General features: G+C 47.2%; 1 protein-coding gene across 8 annotated transcripts in view; it reads left to right on the forward strand.

Moving 5' to 3' along the window:
* The window catches only part of lap (phosphatidylinositol-binding clathrin assembly protein lap), a 39,198-nt gene that overhangs the window by 11,051 nt on the left and 8,552 nt on the right, over positions 1-19,595 (forward strand). For 3 of the 8 annotated variants that reach the window (XR_014706305.1, XM_084599724.1, XM_084599872.1), the window contains 5 exons: positions 4,552-4,572; positions 4,642-4,873; positions 14,905-15,003; positions 17,883-18,365; positions 18,512-18,728. Coding sequence is in view for 7 of the 8 variants with exons in the window: in XM_084599724.1 (XP_084455850.1) it covers positions 4,552-4,572; positions 4,642-4,873; positions 14,905-15,003; positions 17,883-18,365; positions 18,512-18,728 (1,052 nt within the window). In the remaining variant the exon portion in view is untranslated. The remainder of the gene's footprint in view (positions 1-4,551; positions 4,573-4,641; positions 4,874-14,904; positions 15,004-17,882; positions 18,366-18,511; positions 18,729-19,595) is intronic. The other 5 variants (XM_084599927.1, XM_084600032.1, XM_084599819.1 and 2 more) reach the window with 4 other exon arrangements.

Genomic DNA, 19,595 nt, shown 5'->3' on the forward strand with positions numbered 1-19,595 from the left:
AAAGTAATTGCTTCTTGCTTTTGTCATTTTGTACTGTTAAGAATCTTCGCTGCCCAAAATATTAGCATTTATTTGTCGGAGGAAAGGCTCATGACTAATGCTATCATCTTAGTTGCGAGTGTATTCAGCCTTGCATGACTTCCTAATGTTAGCGTCCCTGTTCGGGGACAGGGCGCCTCAAAGCTGCCTCTGCCAGCACACTCCTTTTGTGAGTGTTTGGCGTCACTTTTTTACTTTGTGCACCCTGCTGTGCAAATAGGCAATAAAAAAACTCTAAACTTGACAAGTCAACAAACTCTTCTCACTGTACCCTCTTAGGTCAAGAACCAGAAAGTAGCCGGTGACTAATTTCTCACTTTCTATCTTTTGCGCTTTGCAACAGCTGGATAAAGTACCCTTGAGACGCAAGAGCTGAGAAGCTTGCACTGAAAATTATTTTGGACATGACGGCCTTCCAAACTGACGTTGCGCACAGCCTAATCGCATGCAGCAGAACACCTCAAAAATAGCGCGGTCGGCCAAGTAGTGAGTACCCAGAGCCTGTTGCATTGAAGGCTAAACCACATTTGCTACTGACAGCTATGATTCAGCAATTACAGCTGCAACCACCGGCCGGAACAAGTCAACACACCAAACTCTCAGTGCTACCGCTATGAAGGATGCACAGCAAAGTGCTGGATTTGCTGCCAAAAGCATCTTTTTGTGCATGCCTGCTCAGAGCAATTGCTTTTGCCTTTTTTAACTATAAGTATATTCTGAAGTGATTGATTTAATTAATCAAGCAGTAATCCGTTAACCATCTTTTGTGCCCAATATCTTGCTAAGGACACTAGTATCACACTTTCTGCTAGTAGCATGCATTTACTGAGGCGCATTTTTATTTCAGTTTCTTCAGAATGCATCATTTGAAGCGCACATTTTTTATTGCAAAGTTCATGCCTGAAGGGGTTATTGTTCTGTCATCGTGCCAAGCGCTAAAGAGGAGGGGGGGGGGGGGGGGTATACAAACAATTTAGCCAGGAGTGCGAGAGTCAATGCTCAAGCAAGTTTCAAACGGCCCTGGCAACCGAACCAGGCAGCAGCACTGCATCAGTGGTCCTCCCCTCACTCAGCCTGCAATTGCACCAGTTTTGTTGCTTAAATATTGCTCCCTTAGCTGATGAGGCGATATTGGGTGATGTCTTGTTTGTTTGAAGCAGCTTGCATTTCTACAGCATCACTGCACTTGCACCTGAGCAATGAAGCTGCATCTTCCAAGGCAGTCACCTCTACTACGTTGTCGCCCCTTACTGAAGCAGTACAAGTGAACCCTTAGGTGGTGTTTCTTTGAGCAAGTTGACCATTCTTTTGCCTCTGAAATTGCCCACTTAGAACTTGGGGAAGGTAGTGGTAGGGAGTCTTTTCTGGGGCAGTTGCGTGGGTGGTGGGTATTTCTATTATTTGTTCACTGAGGGAGGAAAGGCAGAGAGGCAGTGGATGAAGATTAATATATGTTTTTCATTGTTACTAGCACGCTTGTCCAGTTGGTATTTGTGCGACTATAAATCGATGTAGCAGGGCCCCGCTGGGGTGGTGCAGTGGTTACGGCGCTCAACTACTGTGCCCAAGGATGCGGGATCGAATCCCGGGCTCGGCAGCTGCTTTTCGATGGAGGCGAAAAGCAAGGCGCCTGTGTGCTGTGCGATGTTAGTGCACGTTAAAGAACCCCAGGTGGTAGAAATTTCCGGAGTCGTCCACTACGGCGCCTCTCATAGCCAGAGTCGCTTTGAGACGTTAAACCCCACAAATCAACCAACCAAATCGATGTAGGTGTGGTTTTTGCCCTTTTCTTGGTTGCTTATCAAAAGCAGACTTATTGGTGTGTGTTATCAGGGACTGTCTATCAAAGCAAAATGCATGGCCATTACTGTACTTGGTCCATTTACTCTTTGCTTGTCTTATCAGAGCAGAATATTGGAGACATGAGGCTTCTGCTGTTGGCCATGCATTGCAGCTATTGTTAAGTATTGAAGAATGCTAGTGATCAGTGCCATGGAACATAGAAATGAGTAAATTCAGCTTTTTTTTTCAGTTGCACACAGGTAGCTGGAACTGTTCCGAGCACTGCACCAGACTGCAGGAAAGACTCAGGCGCAAAAAAGCAGCTGGTTTTGTTGCCCACCTTTCTTGTTGCTTGTACTTGCACGCCCTCTGTGGTGGTTGGACCTCATCTGCCTGTGTGCTGTGCAGTCTCATTGCATGTTATTGAACCCCAGGTGGCTGATATTTCCGGAGCCCTGATGTCTTTCATAGCCAGAGTTACTTTGGGATATTAAACCCCATAAACCAAACCATTGGCTGATTGGGGGAGAAGTTCTGCATCAGAGGGGTAGCTGAAATGCTTTTTGACAATTTCCCGAGATGGGTGCATTAGAGTATATGAAAGTTGTATATTAAGCTCATGAAAAGGTTTTGTGCTACGATATAAAGTAATGACGCAATCTACTGTTAAATTTGCAACAATTCTCAGGCTTCTTCTCGCATCATTGCAGCACTATGGTGAAACTAAACAATGATGTCATTATAGGTGACGTTTCAAATTTCAACTCTTTCACCCGATGCCGCAGAATGACTCCTCGCGACCTTTACCTTTGTTGGCGTTGGTCTTCATCCTCAGAGCAAATATTTTCGCGTTGGAAATGCATCACCTCTATACATGACGTAATCACTGGTGTTCCCACTTATCACCGAAATAGTTCTATTCAGTGATTACGTCGTCAATTTAAATGCTAGCTCAAGATGGCTTGGCATGATTGAACCTTAGCCATCACACATCAACTCCTTAAATTTAGTTGAATTCTAAAATCTCTTCAGTTTCCCTTTAAAACTTGGGCAACCAGAAATGGCCTCTTTGCACTTTGATTCGTTATATTATAGATTGCTTTGTAGGGCTGCATTCTTTGCTGCAAATATTCGAAATTTCAAATTTGTTTCATGTTTGAAAAACTGCTGTTCGGTGATGGGCCTGTTTTGTGAAGAGGGCCTTCCCGACAGTGTGCCAAGAGCGAAGTTCACCTTAATGCAGACAAGTATCATGCAGGAGTGATAAAGCAGTTTTTGGCAGTTTCTTTAGGCCCGTTTCATAATTCGAGCTTTCAGTTAATTTGGACATTCTTTGTGGTCCCTTGAAGGCCGAATTAATGAGCTTACTGTATTCAGCAGCAATTTGACAGCTCCACCAAGTTTTGTGCAGGTCCATGCTATACAAAAGACTGGTATCCTGTATAAAATGTATACTGGATATATATGTAGGGTACAGTCGCGCCTCGTTAATGACACCCGTTAATATGGACAACTCGAATTATGGACAGTTTTTCTTACAAATGTTTTCCATGCATTTACATCTTGGTAATATGCTGTCCGGATAGTGAACAAGGAGAAAATGCACAGATACCATTAGGGTTCATGTGTTTTTGTCACATTAATACAAAAGTAATGGAAACCAAATCGTTACACTGCTTCAAAGATGTTTTCCCCTACATTTTGTTAACAGGCACCACATTAATGTAGTGCCAATGACTGATTGATTGCCCTTTTTTCTTTGGATGCATATGTTATACTGCGAAGTTGTACAGCTAATGCACGTTACGATTTTTTGTATTGCATGAATTGACTTGAGCAAAACTTTGATAGCAGCTGGTGCCTTGTAGAAAGTTGGATTCAGCAACTTTCAGCCGACTGAATTCTGATACGTAGCAGTTGTGGGAGATGAAAAGTAGAAGTCAAGTAATTTATTAATGAAATGCCATCGAGAACAATATGCAACTGCATCACAATACATACTTTCAATTGCATTGCACTTGAAGCTTAACGGTGAGTCGGATAACGTTCTTGTAGCTCCTAATATTCGCTTCGCTGGCCTACATTATGCTCTAAAGCAGACCTTATCCGTAGCATTTATTATTTTTTTCAGAAGTTATTCAGAGTCATTACGGGCGACTCGCTTTATGCACAGTTTTGTGCAGAAACCCAGGTGTCCATATTAACGAGACACGACTGCATACACTTCTGTGCAATTCTAGTTCAATTTTATTTGCAAATAGTATGTGAATTTTGAAATAAATAAGATGATCAATGTTTGCTATCTTTATGTTTTCATTCTTTCTTCACTGAATTCAGTGTTCAAAGGCATATTTGAAAATTTCAGCATACCCCTACTGAAAAGGCTAATATTGTAGGGTGGTACTGTTTAGCTTACACCTGGGTCTTCTTGCCTGCTGCGCACCCATTTGGAATTTTGCTACTAGCATGGCCATGTGCAGTTTGGCTAAGCTTGCCAGCCGTGGGTGCCAGCTTTACTAGGGGAGTCTGCAGCCCTCAAAATGTTTTTTAAGGATTTAAATCCTGTCGTCACATGATACGGATCTCTGTTGATGGCATGGCACAGAGCAGTAAAATCACCCGAGTGTGAGGGCAAAATGTTGTTGCTGGAAGCCAGCTGACTAGGCCTTTGCTGCTAATTTCTTTTCCTTGCTGTTGAATGGTGTCTGACCCGTGCATGTCTCGTTCCAGCCAGCAGTGGGCAGTGCTGAGGTGAGAGCATGGAGTGCATGCCATTGGGCATGGGGCAGATCTGTAGCGGGAGTGTGTGGCTGGCTGCAGGAGCGGCATCTCAAGGAGGCTGAGGCCAGCACCAATCCCTTCCTGTCGGCTTCGCCAGAGCCCCCAGCCACTAGCGAGCCCGTGCTGGACCTGTTCTCCGCCGCCCCTTCTGCTGCCAGTGATGACCTGCTCTGCCTGGGGAACCCGTTTGCCGAGCCCAGCCCAGCGCCGCCGCCACCCACAATGCAAAGCCCACAACAGCAACTGGCCTTTGCACAGTTCACCACAAATGGTCAGCCTCCTTTTATCTTTGCTGGGCTACTGAGTTGCTTTGCTGTTGGAGCACTCTCTTTACAGCCTCTGGGATTCTTAGTATTGTGCCGCATATAAAACGAACATTGACCACAATTTTTGTTTATTTCGTTACCAAAAAAAGTGCGAGCAGCAAATCAATGCAGTGTTGAGTGCAGACTCAGTGGCATTCAAAAATTGATGTTAATGTGCTGGTATTAAAATATGGCACATGTCAGCATTTGTTCACGAGCTGTTTCTTTAATTATTGTATTCTTTACAAATCAAATGCCTAGGTGCATAAAATTAAAGTGAATTAAGTATTGGCCGTCCAGATGTGGTAGACGAGATGCCTGGACTTGCTTTCTGTCCTTGCTCCTTCCTACAAGCGGACACATTTTGTCTGTCGTCTTGCTTTGAGACTGGCTTACACACGAATGGAAATTTGTGAAGACGGTGATGCTCTGCGCAAGAACTAGTGACTGTTGTTGAGCATGTGCTTTGTTGCCTAATGTAGCGTGACCACCTGTTCTTGTCTTTGAGGAGGCACTGAATGAGTTTGCCTCCATACAGCCACCATGTGTTGCCTAAATGCAACGCAAACACAGTTAAGTCAGCTCTGTGAGTCTGCAGGGTTCCATCAGAACAAAAGCGCTAAGGGCTCTGTGCCTAAAACATGCGTCTCCACTGTGGTGTGTGGGGACGATGTGCCCGCGTTCATTGCTGTCCATCTAGCTGTCCTGGTTCAAGTAAGCCGCAAAGCATCCAGCATAACATTGTTGTCACAACTGCTTGAGCTGTGGAGCCAAATGACAAGACAGCACTGATAATAAAACCATTTTATACTTGCATTGATTGCCAGAGAGGCTTGTTTTTTGGTATGGTTTTATTTATTATTGTGGTGATGGGAGAGTGCCTCGTACCAGACATTTGGCGGTGCACATTTCAGCACACATGCGAAAATGAGAGTGCAAATGGGCTATTTTGAGCAACTGTTTTGTGTTCCTGGAGGAAAGAACTGAAGCACAAGGTGGTGTCCCGAGGGCATTGAGCCATGGTTTTCAGTCATTCTTCCACGTTAATTGTGCTTAATTGGGGTAAAATGTGGCGAGGGAAATAAAGTTGTGTAGAACCAAATGGGGGGGACTGTCAGCATAGTGTGGGTAGCCTCAATAAAGGTAACCTGTGGCACACTGCTGTTTTAAAAATAATGAAGCAGGCGTGTCAAGGCAAGTATTTCCATGATGGGACATCAATCGGTGAAGCAATTGAACAAGCATTTGTTGAGTCCAGCATCATTTGTGGTGCTGTGGCATGCTACAGTAGTCAGCATTGTATGCTGTTTTGAAAAAAGAAAAAAAAAGACACACACACTAAGGAGAAATAACACCCTTAGTTTGGGATATATTTGCCTGGTGTCTATTGAACCCCTGTTGTAGATGGGGAACATAAGCATTTTTTTTTTTTCCGAATTGGCATTTTTGAAAATGTTTTGACAATGTACCATGTCTTGGTAGCTTTTGTGCTGAAAATTTCCAAGGTTCTATTGCAGTCTGTTGTCAATAGTCTGAACCTAACTTTTTATGAAACTAGCTGTGTTTAAAGAATGAAAGAAATGAATAGGTTGAAAGTTCTTTTACAGTTTATTCGACATCAGGTGTGTTTTAGGTTCGCTAAATTTAAGGCCATTGATATGTGGAATTCCCACGTCGTACTAATTTCTATTGTTAAAAGGAGGGTGTTCTCAGCGGCATATCCCGACAGCTGAAGTGCAAATGATACTTCTACTGCCCTTTACTTGGATTTGGAACCCTAGGGTTATCTTAGGTGCCAAATTGTATTGCTTAAAGGGGAGTTCTGCTGGGGATGGGTATAAAAATGTTGGCATATCTTGGTAGATCTTACCAACTTGGTGGCAGTATCGAGGGAAGAACTCAAAATTTTACTGGGAATATATATTGTAAATTAATCAAGAAAGTCTGGTTTTAGCAGATAGTGGTACCATACAGTGTCCTTTCATTGCTACTACGTAAATGGCATCTGTTTAGAGCGTCTTAAGTGAATATGCTATGTTTTATGACTATGCGACAGCATCATGCAGAGCGGCATTGGTATTCTTATCAGCCTACTTTTTTGTCTTTCAATAAATTTTAGCTACTTTTATTTCTTAATCTTGCTGGGTTTGCTTTTTCAAATGTGTTCAAAACACTTGTAGAGGCACTGATGGCAGCACAGTGCTACAAGCAGGAATTGTTGTTGATGTTTGCAGTAGGTGTCGCTTGATTTGCTTAGTTTATTTATTCATTTTATTTTATTTACAGCTATTTTAGTACTCTCAATTATAGTTTAAAGTCTTTTAATGACACATTCTGCACGGAACTTGGGTGGCGTCGCAGTTGTGTTCATAATGCTGCATAGTTACTATATTAATTGTATGTGGTGTCCACAGCGTCAGTGTTTTCTTTCTCTTCTTCTTCTTCTTCTTTTTCTTGTTTGCCTCACCTTAGTTTTGGTGGGTTGTTGACCTAGCCTCCGTTTGCTGTTTGGTTAGATAAGCCTTTTCCCACCGTGTTTGCCTTGTTCTGGCCTTTCGGCGTCTACCGTAAAATTCCGAGCAAGCGCCCCCCCCCTCTAGCAAGTCGAATCACTGGCAAAGTAGGGGGGGCGCTATCCCGGAACGGTGCCGAAATTCAAGATGGCGGCGACATTTCCCCGCCAGAAAAAAAAAAGCGCAGTGCACATGGATTGAAAATTTTATTTACCTTTAGGAATGTGAACTACATTGATACTGAGTGAAAGATTTATGATAACTATATCAATCACTCTGAAAACCATCAAAAGACTCCTCCGAGTCAGTCGCAAAGAAAAGTTCACAGCACTCGGCTTGAAGCCCACCCCGGTCTTCTGGCACCACGACTCCAACATCTGCCAGTCCGCCATGCAGGTCGCCGTCCTCAGAGCCATCGAGTGCGTTAGTGATGCCGCATCCCTTGAAGGAGCGTGCCACAGTCTCCTCGGGTACAGCAGCCCACGCCTGGGCAACAAAATCAAGCACATGCTGGCGCGACGGCTTCTTCAGGTTTCCTTTGGGCGTCCTCTCTTCTTCGCGCATATATTCTTCCCACAAACGCCGTAGGGTGGACTTGAACGGCTTGTTCCAGTACACGTCAGCTGGCTGCAGGATGCTCGTGCACCCCGCAGGCACATAGAGCACGTCGGTATCGCGCTCCTCAAAAGCATTCTTTGCAGCTTGCGTTTTGTGGATGGGCGCCTGGTCTAGTACCAGCAAACGCCGCACGTCATCGACGTTTGGGCCCCAGATTCTTGATAGCCACTCCTGCAGCTTTTCAGATGTCATCCAGCCATTTTTTGTGGCGGTGAGACGAACATTTCCTACGAGTGAAAGAAGAAAAGAAAAAAAAAGTCAGCGCTTTGATAGAACGAACTTTGCGACATCGTGATTCCTCGCCCCACTGAAAAAAAATAATTCTCACCTGGTATGCGAAGGCTCGCGAAGGCCCTGGCTGGAATTTTCCCGGTTGGCTCCTTGAAAATAACGAAGGCCGGGAGCTTGTGGCCGGTGGCGCATGCGGCTAGGCAAACCGTGAAGCCGCGTCGGGCACATCCAGTGTTTGCTATCCGTATGGTGCTTTCGCCGACCACGTTGTTCGTCCTGTTCTCTGGGTTATTTATTCGGACCATCGTCTGGTCCATATTGGCTATGTTGTACAATGTGTAGTCGTTGCGCCGTCGCAGGGAGTTTGCGGCAGATCGAAAGGCACTAGCTGCCTCTGCAAACTCTTCGGGCTTCTTCTGACTTTCGTTCGTAGAACGGCGCATTGATACGCCGAACCGCTGCTTCCATCGACTTACGTAATGGCTGGAAGCAATGAAGTTTTCCAACTGCATGTTTTTGGCTATTCTGACAGCCTCTTCAGAAAGAAGCCGGTTACTAACAGCACGTCCTGCCGCTCTTTCCCCCTCGAAGAACTCGAAGAGCGCATCGTCCACGTACTCGCTGAAAACTGGCACGCCGTTACTCAACTTTCTTCGGAGTTTTGCTCTCCCATAGTTTTGTTGAAGCAACTTCTCGAAATCTTTGTCCCATTCTCGTACCCGTTTGCGGTCGAGCTTGAAATGCCGAGACGTTTGGTGCACGTTTCTTTCGTTTTCCCGATGCCATTGCACAACCTCAACTTTTTTCGCCACTGTGTACGAATGCATCGGCATCGCGAACTTCTCTAAGCAAAAACAAGTCGACAAATGGCGTGTGCGAATGAGCATATGCGGGCATGCATGCGGGTGGATTGAAAAGCAGGATTGGATTGGATTGTTGGATGGGATGGGATGGGCAGGATGGACCAGTGTTGCTTGGGCGCGATGCGTGACAAGGGCGGTGGGTGGGAGGGGGCGCTTTCCCGGAACGGCGCGGAAATTTGAAATTGACAGTGAAATTAGGGGGGGCGCTTGCATGGGTGGGGGCGCTTGTTCGGAATTTTACGGTAGTTATTTCTTACTTTTTGACACTGCTATTGCTACGATGAGCAAATTTTACACATTGTCCGTTTTTTTCTTTTTTTGCTTTTATTTTGTTTTCTTTTTTTTTGTCTTTTTTTTTCCCTTTTCTTTCTTCTTTTTTTTTTTTCTCTTGACATTGCTTTTGCTAAGAAATGTTATATGTTCATCGTTCACTTCATGCTTCATCTTCCCTTTTATCCGTGTCGTGGCCTTTTCTTGTATTTGATTACTGTATATCGAAGGATATCAGTTTTACACGTTCGCTATCTGGCGGAACACTTGGCGGCGGGATGCTACGTGGGCAGTGCGTTCATTTTTCTTGTGTTTGCACAGTGCCGGTATAAATGTATCGGCCTTTTCAAAAAATTAAACCAGTTGGAAGTTGTGCTCCGTACATGTCGTGTGTGTGCCTTTTTTGTGTCCAGTCTTCTTCGCGCAAGTATACTGTCACGTACAACAGGGCTAGACTTGACTAAAACGACGGGACGAAACTGTACCAGCAGGCAAACGTTCGGCGCACAGCACGCGAGTCAACTTCAGTGTCCTCTTCTTCCAGGCGCAGCAAGAACATGGGGACACCAGGTGGCATTACTCTCCCTCTTAAAAAAAGAAATAAGGGACGGAGCGCAAGCGATGGCCAATGTAAGCGAAAAGAAAGATCAGCACATGGACAGCATAGATAACGGAGGCGGGGTAAGGTGACCTACGCGACAACGAAACAAGCGCATAGCGCACTACAGCGTGAAATAGGGCTTCATGCGGACAACAGGCACGACCTCGGAGCGTGGTTGCCGACGCGAGGGCTGCACAGTACCCACTGGAAGAATTTCGTAAGTCACTTCCGTGACTCGGCGCAGAACTTCGTAAGGTCCGAAGTAACGGGAAATCAGTTTATCACACAAGCCGGGCCGACGCACCGGGGTCCACACCCAAACTTTCTCTCCAGGATGGTATGCGACGTGTCGATGATGGAGGTTGTAGCGGCGTGCATCCGTGCCCTGCTGTTGTTGAATGTGAATGCGGGCAAGTTGAAGTGTTTCCTCAGCGCACTGAGGAAACTGTTCGGCGTCTGGCGTGAGTAGATGATCATCTGTGCAGCTCGGAAGCATGGCATCCAACATCGTCTGAACGTCACGTCCGTAGACTAGGCGAAATGGTGTAAAACGCGTCGTCTCTTGGGTGGCCGTGTTGTAGGCAGATGTGATGTAGGAGAGAATTTCATCCCAGTTTTTGTGCTGCGAGTCTATGTACATTGCGATCATGTCGGCGATGGTTTTGTTGAGTCTCTCCATGAGGCCATTCGCCTGCGGGTGATATGCAGTAGTTTTTCGGTGGCTGGTATGACTAAGCTCGAGCACGTCGTGCATGAGCTGTGCCGTAAACGCGGTGCCTCGATCGGTTACGACTAGGGACGGTGCGCCATGACGCAACACGATTTGCTGCATAAAGAATTGAGCGATCTCAATTGGTGTACCCCGCTGCACTGCCTTGGTTTCCGCATAACGTGTGAGATAGTCTGTCGCGACTATAATCCATTTGTTACCCATCGATGACAGCGGAAATGGGCCCAGTAGGTCGATGCCGACTTAGTCAAACGGCGTCAGAGGTGGAATAATAGGTTGGAGCAAACCCGCGGGCTTGAGAGGAGGCACCTTTCGACGTTGACACTCGCGGCAGCCTCTGACGTAGCGATGGACAGCGTCAGAAAGTTTAGGCCAATAATAGGCTTGACGAACTCGAGAGAGTGTGCGTGCAAAGCCCAAGTGGCCGGAGGTGGGCTCATCGTGGCAAGCAAAAAGGATATCGTCGCGAAGGTCGGCCGGCACGACAAGGAGGTGCGCTCGATCAACAGTGCTGGAGTTTTTCTTGAATAAAACGCCATTCCGAAGACAGAATGCAGACAGGTGCCTTCCAAACTGGCGGGGGACGTCAGCAGCGCGACCCTCCAGGTGGTGAATGACAGGTCGAAGGTCTGGGTCAGCTCGCTGTCGGGTTATTATGTCTGAGGCATTCACTAGTCCAAGAAAACCTCTGTCATCCGTGACGTTATCGACAAACCCAACGGGTGCCCGGTAGAGGGCGTCAGCATCTTCGTGCTTCTGACCAGATTTGTACACAATGGAGTAATCAAATTCTTGGAGGCGAAGGCTCCATCGTGCTAGGCACCCCGATGGGTCACGGAGATTGGCCAGCCAGCACAAAGAATGGTGGTCAGTAACGACTTTAAACTCACGGCCATAGAGGTAAGGCCTAAATTTCATAGTTGCCCACACAACCGCGAGGCATTCCTTTTCCGTAGTGGAATAATTTGCTTCAGCGCGGGAGAGCGTGCGGCTGGCATACGCAATGACCCTTTCCACGCCAGCTTGGTGTTGAACGAGTACAGCGCCAAGGCCGATGTTGCTGGCGTCTGTCTTCGGTGGCAGCGTCTTCATCAAAGTGCGCAAGAACAGGGGTAGTTTGCAGTCGTCTGCGCAGCTCCGCAAAAGCCTCCTATTGCTCGGCGGCCCACACGAACTGTGTATCATCCCGCTTGAGGCGGGTCAGGGGTGCGGCTATCTTGGAAAAGTCGGCGATGAAGCGGCGGTAGTACCCACAGGAACCCAGGAAACGTTTTAAACTCCTCTTCGTGGCAGGAACGGGAAATTTGGTGACAGCGGCAGTCTTGTCGGGGTCTGGCCTAACGCCTGCGGCACTCACGAGATGACCGAGAAACTTCAACTCTTTGTAGCCAAAGTGGCACTTCTCGGGCTTGAGCGTCAAGTCAGCTGACTGGAGGGCATCTAATACTGCGCGAAGGCGTTCGAGGTGTTCTCCAAAGGTTTCAGAGAACACGACAACGTCGTCGAGATAAACTAAACAAATTTGCCATTTGAGGCCGGCGAGAACGGTGTCCATCATGCGCTGAAAAGTAGCTGGAGCTGAACATAGGCCGAATGGCAGCACTTTAAACTCATACAGTCCATCTGGGGTGACAAAAGCTGTTTTTTCGCGGTCCCGCTCATCGACCTCAATCTGCCAGTACCCGCTCTTCAAGTCAATGGAGGAGAAGTACTGGGCGCGACGAAGCTTGTCGAGCGAATCGTCGATACGGGGCAGCGGGTAGACGTCTTTTTTAGTGATGTCGTTCAACTTTCGATAGTCAGCACAGAAGCGAAGGGTGCCATCCTTTTTTTCACCAGCACGACAGGGGACGACCACGGACTGTTGGAGGGTTGGATGACACCATCACGAAGCGTCTCCTGAACCTGTGTCTGAATCGCTTCACGTTCCGTCGTTGAGATGCGGTACGGCTGCTGGCGTATATGGCGGGCATCGTTGGGAGTAACTATATGGTGCTTCATAAGAGGCGTTTGCCGAATTGTCGATGACGTCGCGAAACAAGCACTGTATTTTTTTAGAAGGAGAGAACGCAGGTCGTGCTGCTGTGTTTCCGAGAGATCTGTACTAATATCCAGACGATCAAGGGATGGGCGCACATTTTCAACTTCTCCGAACGTAAAACATTCAGAAACGTCCGCTAAGGCGTCGGCGAATGCGATTGCGGTAGCGCGGAAAAGATGGTGGGGTTCGTTCGTGAAGTTAGTCACCAGGAGCTCAGATCGGCCGTTACGCAGATAAATGAGACTCCGCGCCGAGGTGATGCCGTGGGTGAGCAAAAGGGACTGGTTGCCCTCAGCGACCGCTGTTCTGTCACGTAGTTCATCGCAGTTAACAGTCACAAAAACACTGGAACGTGGCGGAATATAAACGCTCTCGGCAGAAATTCGAAGAGGGGCACTGCTTTGGCACGTCTTTGACGTAACCTTTTAAAGATGAACCAACTCGCCCAAACAAGAGTATTACTTGTACAATCTGCCACTGAGAAAACAAGACTATCATATGGAAAAATTCAGCTTTATATAGTTCTGCATGTTTGTCAGTTCCACAGCCGGGTATTCAATAATTTGGGGATGGAGCTTTCAAATGAAGAAAGAAAAAAATGTTGAAAAAGTAAGTGGACTGTCCCAGTAAAAACAGATCCTGTGGCCTGAAAACATTTGACCAATCCTGTGCATTTAATTTTATACTTTGCCTAATGTTTGGCACTCGAGTACCAAAGTATTGGCAGTAAACAAAAACTGCATGGCCTCAGAGCCGCAATCATTAATAGTAAAGGTAAAAATTTCAAGTAAATATATGCGAGTAGTTTTTGAGATAACTCTTGAAACCAACAATAAATACCCCTTTAGGCACCTTGCAGCAGTGCTAAACAGGGAAGTTCCCAAATGTTTGTGCAAGCATTGTCTGCTGTTCGGTGACATTGGCAGTCACATGTAAAATTATTAACGAAGTGTGGTACAAGGGGATAGTGGTTGAGCGCAAATTTTCAAGATGACACACCTCTCCCTGCACCACAGTTGCTGGCCCACATTGCCGTTAGGGAAGAACCGCAAAAATGTCTGAAAATTCCAACAGCACGAGAAGCCAGGTTTGGCCAAAGATCACCGCATTTGGCACTTGGTGTCTTGCCAGTTGGTAAGATGTGAAAATGCTGTGGTGCATCACTGGATTTTTAGAGCGTTATTCCGTAATTTGTAAACAGTGCATGACCTTGGTTATAATGAAATCTGGCCCAGGTGATCACTCCTCGTGTGAAACGACATCATGACTGCACCAGTCCTTCAATCGATAAATACACCATCACATGAACCAGCTGGGCAACCGTGAGCATAGTGTTGGGCGAATCGACCAGGCATAGAGGAAGCCACACTCACTAAAGACTGAGACCGCAGCCATGCCAGACCATTGAACGAGATCGTTGTTGAGAATCTTACCTAGCATTGAATCGAGCCAAGGTTGAAGCGGCAGCAGCGAATACACCGATGACTAATGCTTTTGACTCGGTGCTAGGATAGTTGGAACTCAATTTTTTCTGCGCTATTCTTGCACAGATGTTTCTCTTCCTTCTTAGTTCTACCACTGTGCTGAAGCTGCAGTTTTGTTGCATGCTCTGTTGATTGTCCTCTCTCATGTGGCTCCTCTGTTGCTGGTCACACAGTGAAGGTCATATTTCTTCGCATCCAAGCATGTGACCCATCACCCAGGCTTTTGCCTGACACTGTGGTGCACAGCTCTTTGGTGGAGTTGAATAGTGCTCTTCCCTATTCAACCCATTCAAGTCCCTTGGAGTCCAAATTACCTTGTTTTAGTCTATGGATAAAAAGCATTCAGCAGCACTTGTTCCTGCTACCTTTTCTCCCTCTTGCTGCAGCCCATCAACATACCTGAGCATTGGTAGATTACCTGTCTTGCCTTGTTGCTTCAATTTGTCCATTAGCTTCCCCCTTTGGCCTTACATGGCTTTGCAGAAAGGGGGTCACAGTGACCAGATGTGGGCTTGACATTGCTCGTAGCAATTGGGGTGTTTGAGCTGTGAAACCAGTGAGGTGAAAAGTGTCTCCTTTGCACACCTTTGGCCAGGATCAGATTCTACTCCTGTCCTAAAATGTGGTTCCATACCCATGTGCGCAGGATTCATGTCCCAACCAGTGTCCACGCCCTCAGGCACCTTTGCGTCAGATGCCTCATTTGCCGCTGCTTTTGGATCTGTGCCCCCCGCAGCTGCCTCAGGTAGGCCACTGCCTGCTAGGGGCTTGCATTTAACACTAGCGAGGCCTCATGTTGTCATTTGTAAGTAGTGTAGGACCTGCAGAGGTGGCAAAAACAACCAAGTCGTAAATTAAGTGAAATGTATATTGGACCGGGCAATGAGAGAATGTCATCCATTTTTAAATGGTTTGTCATGCTAATAAGTGTCCAAGGGCATTCAGCTCGCTCGCTTTCCTTGTATGTACCTTTCTCTGAAGAAATACAATGTAAGTGTCTAAGATTTTTCTGCTGCTGCAGTAGAAGCCCAGGTAGATATGGAACTCAAGTATAGTTTAGGTGGGCTCAGTGTGTACCTATTGAGTCAAGCTTCAAGATTGGAGATTTCACTTGGTGAAAGAAAACCAGGGACATGCTTTCTTGTAGGCTCAGCTGTAGTTCTAAATACAGTCGAACCCGGATATATCGAACTCGAAGGGGTTCGCGAAATAGTTCGATATATCGATAATTCGATATACAAATCGGCTTGTGACGGCACTTACGATGCCAAAAAACGATACCGTATTTGTCGTGTAAGCAACCCACTCGCATAATGAACCCACCCTGCACTTTTGCATGGAGAATTTGAAAAAAAAGCGTTAAGCCAGCTCGCTGACATGCAAGCGATTGAGCGGTCTCAGTGACGAGCAGCAGCGACAGCGCGAAAAATTTCAAACTCCCTCTCGCCGCTCGAGCCACCGCGGCAGCTCTTAACTAGGTTTCTGTGTTGCCGCGGCAGAAATCGCGAGCGTTTTTGCTTGCATGTCGATGGCGCGCGTCACTCCGTTTCGATCGTCTCATCCATAGCTCATTGCTTGGCAGCGTGCCAAGATGCTGCGCAGCGATAACGTCGAGGCGCGTTTATCTTTTGATAGCTCCTGCGGTGGCGGGGAGCGAACTTGGCAGAGTGCCCGTAATGGCTTGATTGCATGTACAAGCCTGGTTTGATTTATCACGCCGCGCTTGGGGCGGGCATCATGATCGCAGCAGCTGACCGCGTGCTTTCGTTGACTCATACATGCAAGCATAAACGACTCCTGCAAAAAAAAAAAAAAAAATACCTGCCGCTTCTCAATGTCCGAACAGCACAACGATAAGAAAAAGTATGACTCGCAAAAAAAAAAAAAAAAAAAAAAAACAGAGAGCTGCCGCTTTTTAACGTTCGAAGGCACCATAGCCACCTCAGCCGCTGCGCGCGCAGAGGGTTCGCAACACCTGCTGGAGAAAGCGTCGACGCCTGTCTGAAAACGGGCTGAGCTGGCTTGGCGCATGCGTAGCGCGTGCTGAAGGAGACAGATAGCTTGGGAAAAGAATGGGCACACCCACGCACATGGCTTGCAAACGTCATGTGCTGGCGCGCGGAAAACGATAACTGCAGATGCGCGCGCCTTTGGGGAATGGGCGCGGCGCTGCCCGGACCAGCCGTCGCCGAACTGTCCCCTCTCATTCCTTCCGCACGTGGCTTGAAAACGGCACGTGGCAAACTGTCCAAGGGTGATGCGATCGTCTTTGGGGAAGGCACACTTTCCAGTGCGTGGTGCGGAGTTCGATATATCGAACGACTGGTGAAATTAAGTTCGATATATGACGCAGCTTTCCTATACTTTTACATGGGATTTTCAAGGGGATATTCCGTGAGTTCGATATAACCAAAATTCGATATATCCGGGTCCAATATATCCGGGTTCGACTGTATGTGAAAAAAAGTTTACCTTTCTGCTTACCTAATGTCAGAAATGCCTCAAAAGCCATTTTAGAGGCTGAGATACAAAAGTTCGAGAAGTAAAAATATTGTAAGCATATTGATGAATAATCTGGTCTTTTTATAGCTGCTGTCTGCTTGCTATATTCTATATGTGCATGAGTCATTCAGTTAGCTTCGCATTTCTAAAAACATTTTATGAACTTTTAAACGTCTCATCTCAATCTAATTTCTTAAAGTGGCCAGTTTACTGAAAATTGAAGTACTTTGCTCATTTGAGCTCAAATTTCTTAGTTCTTCTCTATTGAAGGGTTATTTTAAAGCTGGAAGCCTTTGATGCCCAAAGTTTTACCTTGTTCAAGAACCTGGGCAATTGTTTGCAGTGCTTAAGGAAACAAATGTGCTGTTAGAGCTTTTCTTTGCAATTGCACAGTGAGGACTTTCTCGGGAGTTTTGTCTCCTTAGCTTTTGCGTGATCATATCTCTGTGTTATCAGCGAGCATTATGCTTCAGTGTGGTAGCATGGCAACTGTGCCCACAGCACTTTGGGTAGCCTGTCACAAGGTACGTTTTGGCCCTGAAAGCTCCTGAAGTTGCTGCACATGACAGCTTCCTCCAAGTGATGCTTTGCAGTCAGTGTTGACCTCTGCTTTCCTCACATTTTTGTTGCACTTTCCCAGGAATTCTCAATCATTGCTGATGCCCCTTAATCAAAATCGGCGAGCATTGACCTTGTTTCCCTAAAACTTCATTGCCCCTGTTTATACTTCAGTGTGAAAGAATTATATGTTCCATTACGAGGAAATGGCATTTGTGCCCTAGAGGGATGGCTAGATATCATGCAAAAGCAGACAGTCCATCGCGTGTTGTTAGTCTCACCAGTTTTCCTAGCTTTATCAAAAGTGTGACTCATTAATTCACCATGCAGATGGTGTCGTACAATTTCTGGTTATCTGCTAGGCAAGTTGGAGGCAAGCGGTGTCCATTGTTTTACATGTAATGCAGAGACTTGTTCCTGATGCTTTTGTAACGTCCCGATGCAACTCTACCAATGAGTCATAGTATATTCATTATCGTGCTTTGCATCACCTTGTTCTCTGCTAGTTAAAGTGCACACATGAGCATTGCTAGATGAGTGGTGCGAGATGATGCCCATCCCCAGATGAGGAAGAGGAGGTACGACCTACGGTGGGTGGGCTGACACTGCCCACCCTTGAGCCCCCGCCCCCCCGCTCTTCTTCACCATCACCCACGGCCGAGTTGATGCGGGGCGCCGGCACCACTCCCATCCTGGCACATATGCCCGAGCCTGGCTTTGGCGATCTAGACACCTCAGAGGAGCCCTGGCCCTTGGAGCCGGCCACACGCGGTGCAGCCCCGGCCGGCTGGCTGGGCTTTGATCAGGGCCAGCCACAGGAGGTTGCCTCCAGGCCAGTGATGGCAAAGCCACCAGCAGCCATGCCTGGCGGAGCGATGCCTGGCGCAGCGATGCCCGGTGCGGCGATACCCAATGTGGTGATGCCTGGCGCAATGGTGGCGCCGATGCCAGTCAAGCCACTAACCAAGCCTGCATCGGCCCTGGATGACCTCAATTTTGCCATCCAGCAAGCCTTGGGAGGTGCTTCATCGCCTGCTCACAGTGCAGGTGGCGCACTGTTGCGCTTTGTTCTCCTTGGTTGGCATGGCCTTGGTTCAGTTACGCTTGGTTGCCGTCTGTTGAGTTTGCACCCAGTTATCGATGGTTGCAGCGTGGTGTGCGGCTTGGCTTCAGCAATCTTCTCTCTTTTGCAGGCATGGATTCATTTGGAGATGTTCTGCAGCCTCGGCCACTGATGGGTGGACTCGCCAGTCCTGCAACCACTGCACCCTCCACAGCCGAGAGCTCCTTGGCCTCCAAGGCTGTTTCTACAAGTGGAGGAGGCCTGCTGAAAGGAGACTTGGATGCCACGCTGGCTAGTCTCGCACAAAACCTCGACATCAATGGTCCCAAGCAGGCTGCAGCACGCAAGTGGGTCTCTCCACCCTTGCAATCTCCCAATACTTGACCCTTTTTTGGACACAGGCTTCAGCAGTTCAAGTGCAGCTTGGCAGTGACTGCTTTGAATGTGAACATATCTGTGCATGTTGCCATGTAATCATAACTATACTAACGTTTCGTGACAGCCAAGGCTATGGGGAGCAGAACTTCTGTCAGTGTTACTATAGTAACACCTCGTTTATCCAGCTCTCATTAACTCAAATTCAATTAGCTTGCACTCGCTGCGTGGTCCCGGCAAGACTGCGTAGTTCAGTGCGGCAAGCGCTCATTATCTCAGAGGCATTTACCCATACATCGATTAACGGCTACCGACCTACCTACATTACCGTGAGATACGGCACGGATGTGCATCCACAGCGGGCGGGCAACAGGAAACTGATACGAAGCAAGTCAATCTGCACGTTGCTCGGCAAAGAAAAAAAAAACAAAAAACCGGCAACAAAAAAAAAAATGCTAAAAGGCAAGAAACGTTATGATCATAACAGATCATTTGAGCAGTAGTGGCTAGGTAGCGCCGGTAACCGCGCGCTTGAAAGGGAGAAGCTAACTTGGCAAAGTGCCAGCGCTTGTCCGGTTGTGCAAGCCTCCTTTTCAGTATGTTCGCTTTATCATGCTATGAGCGACTGGGGTGGGTGCAGTCTACTGCCACTCCAATAATCGGAACGCGCGATAGCAGCAAGCGGCTTTTGAAGCGAACGGTGCTAAAAGCCAACGCCATGATCGCGGCTGACTCGCATACTTCCGTTGACAACTGATGGGTGGAAGGATGGATAGCTATCGCAAAAAAAAAAAAGTTTAACCCATAGTGCTCGTCCGAGATCAACCTTACATGGGTGT

Source organism: Amblyomma maculatum, chromosome 1 (genome assembly GCF_055883805.1).
Source record: "Amblyomma maculatum isolate TAMU_Amacu chromosome 1, ASM5588380v1, whole genome shotgun sequence".
Classification (NCBI taxonomy): Eukaryota; Metazoa; Arthropoda; class Arachnida; order Ixodida; family Ixodidae; genus Amblyomma; species Amblyomma maculatum.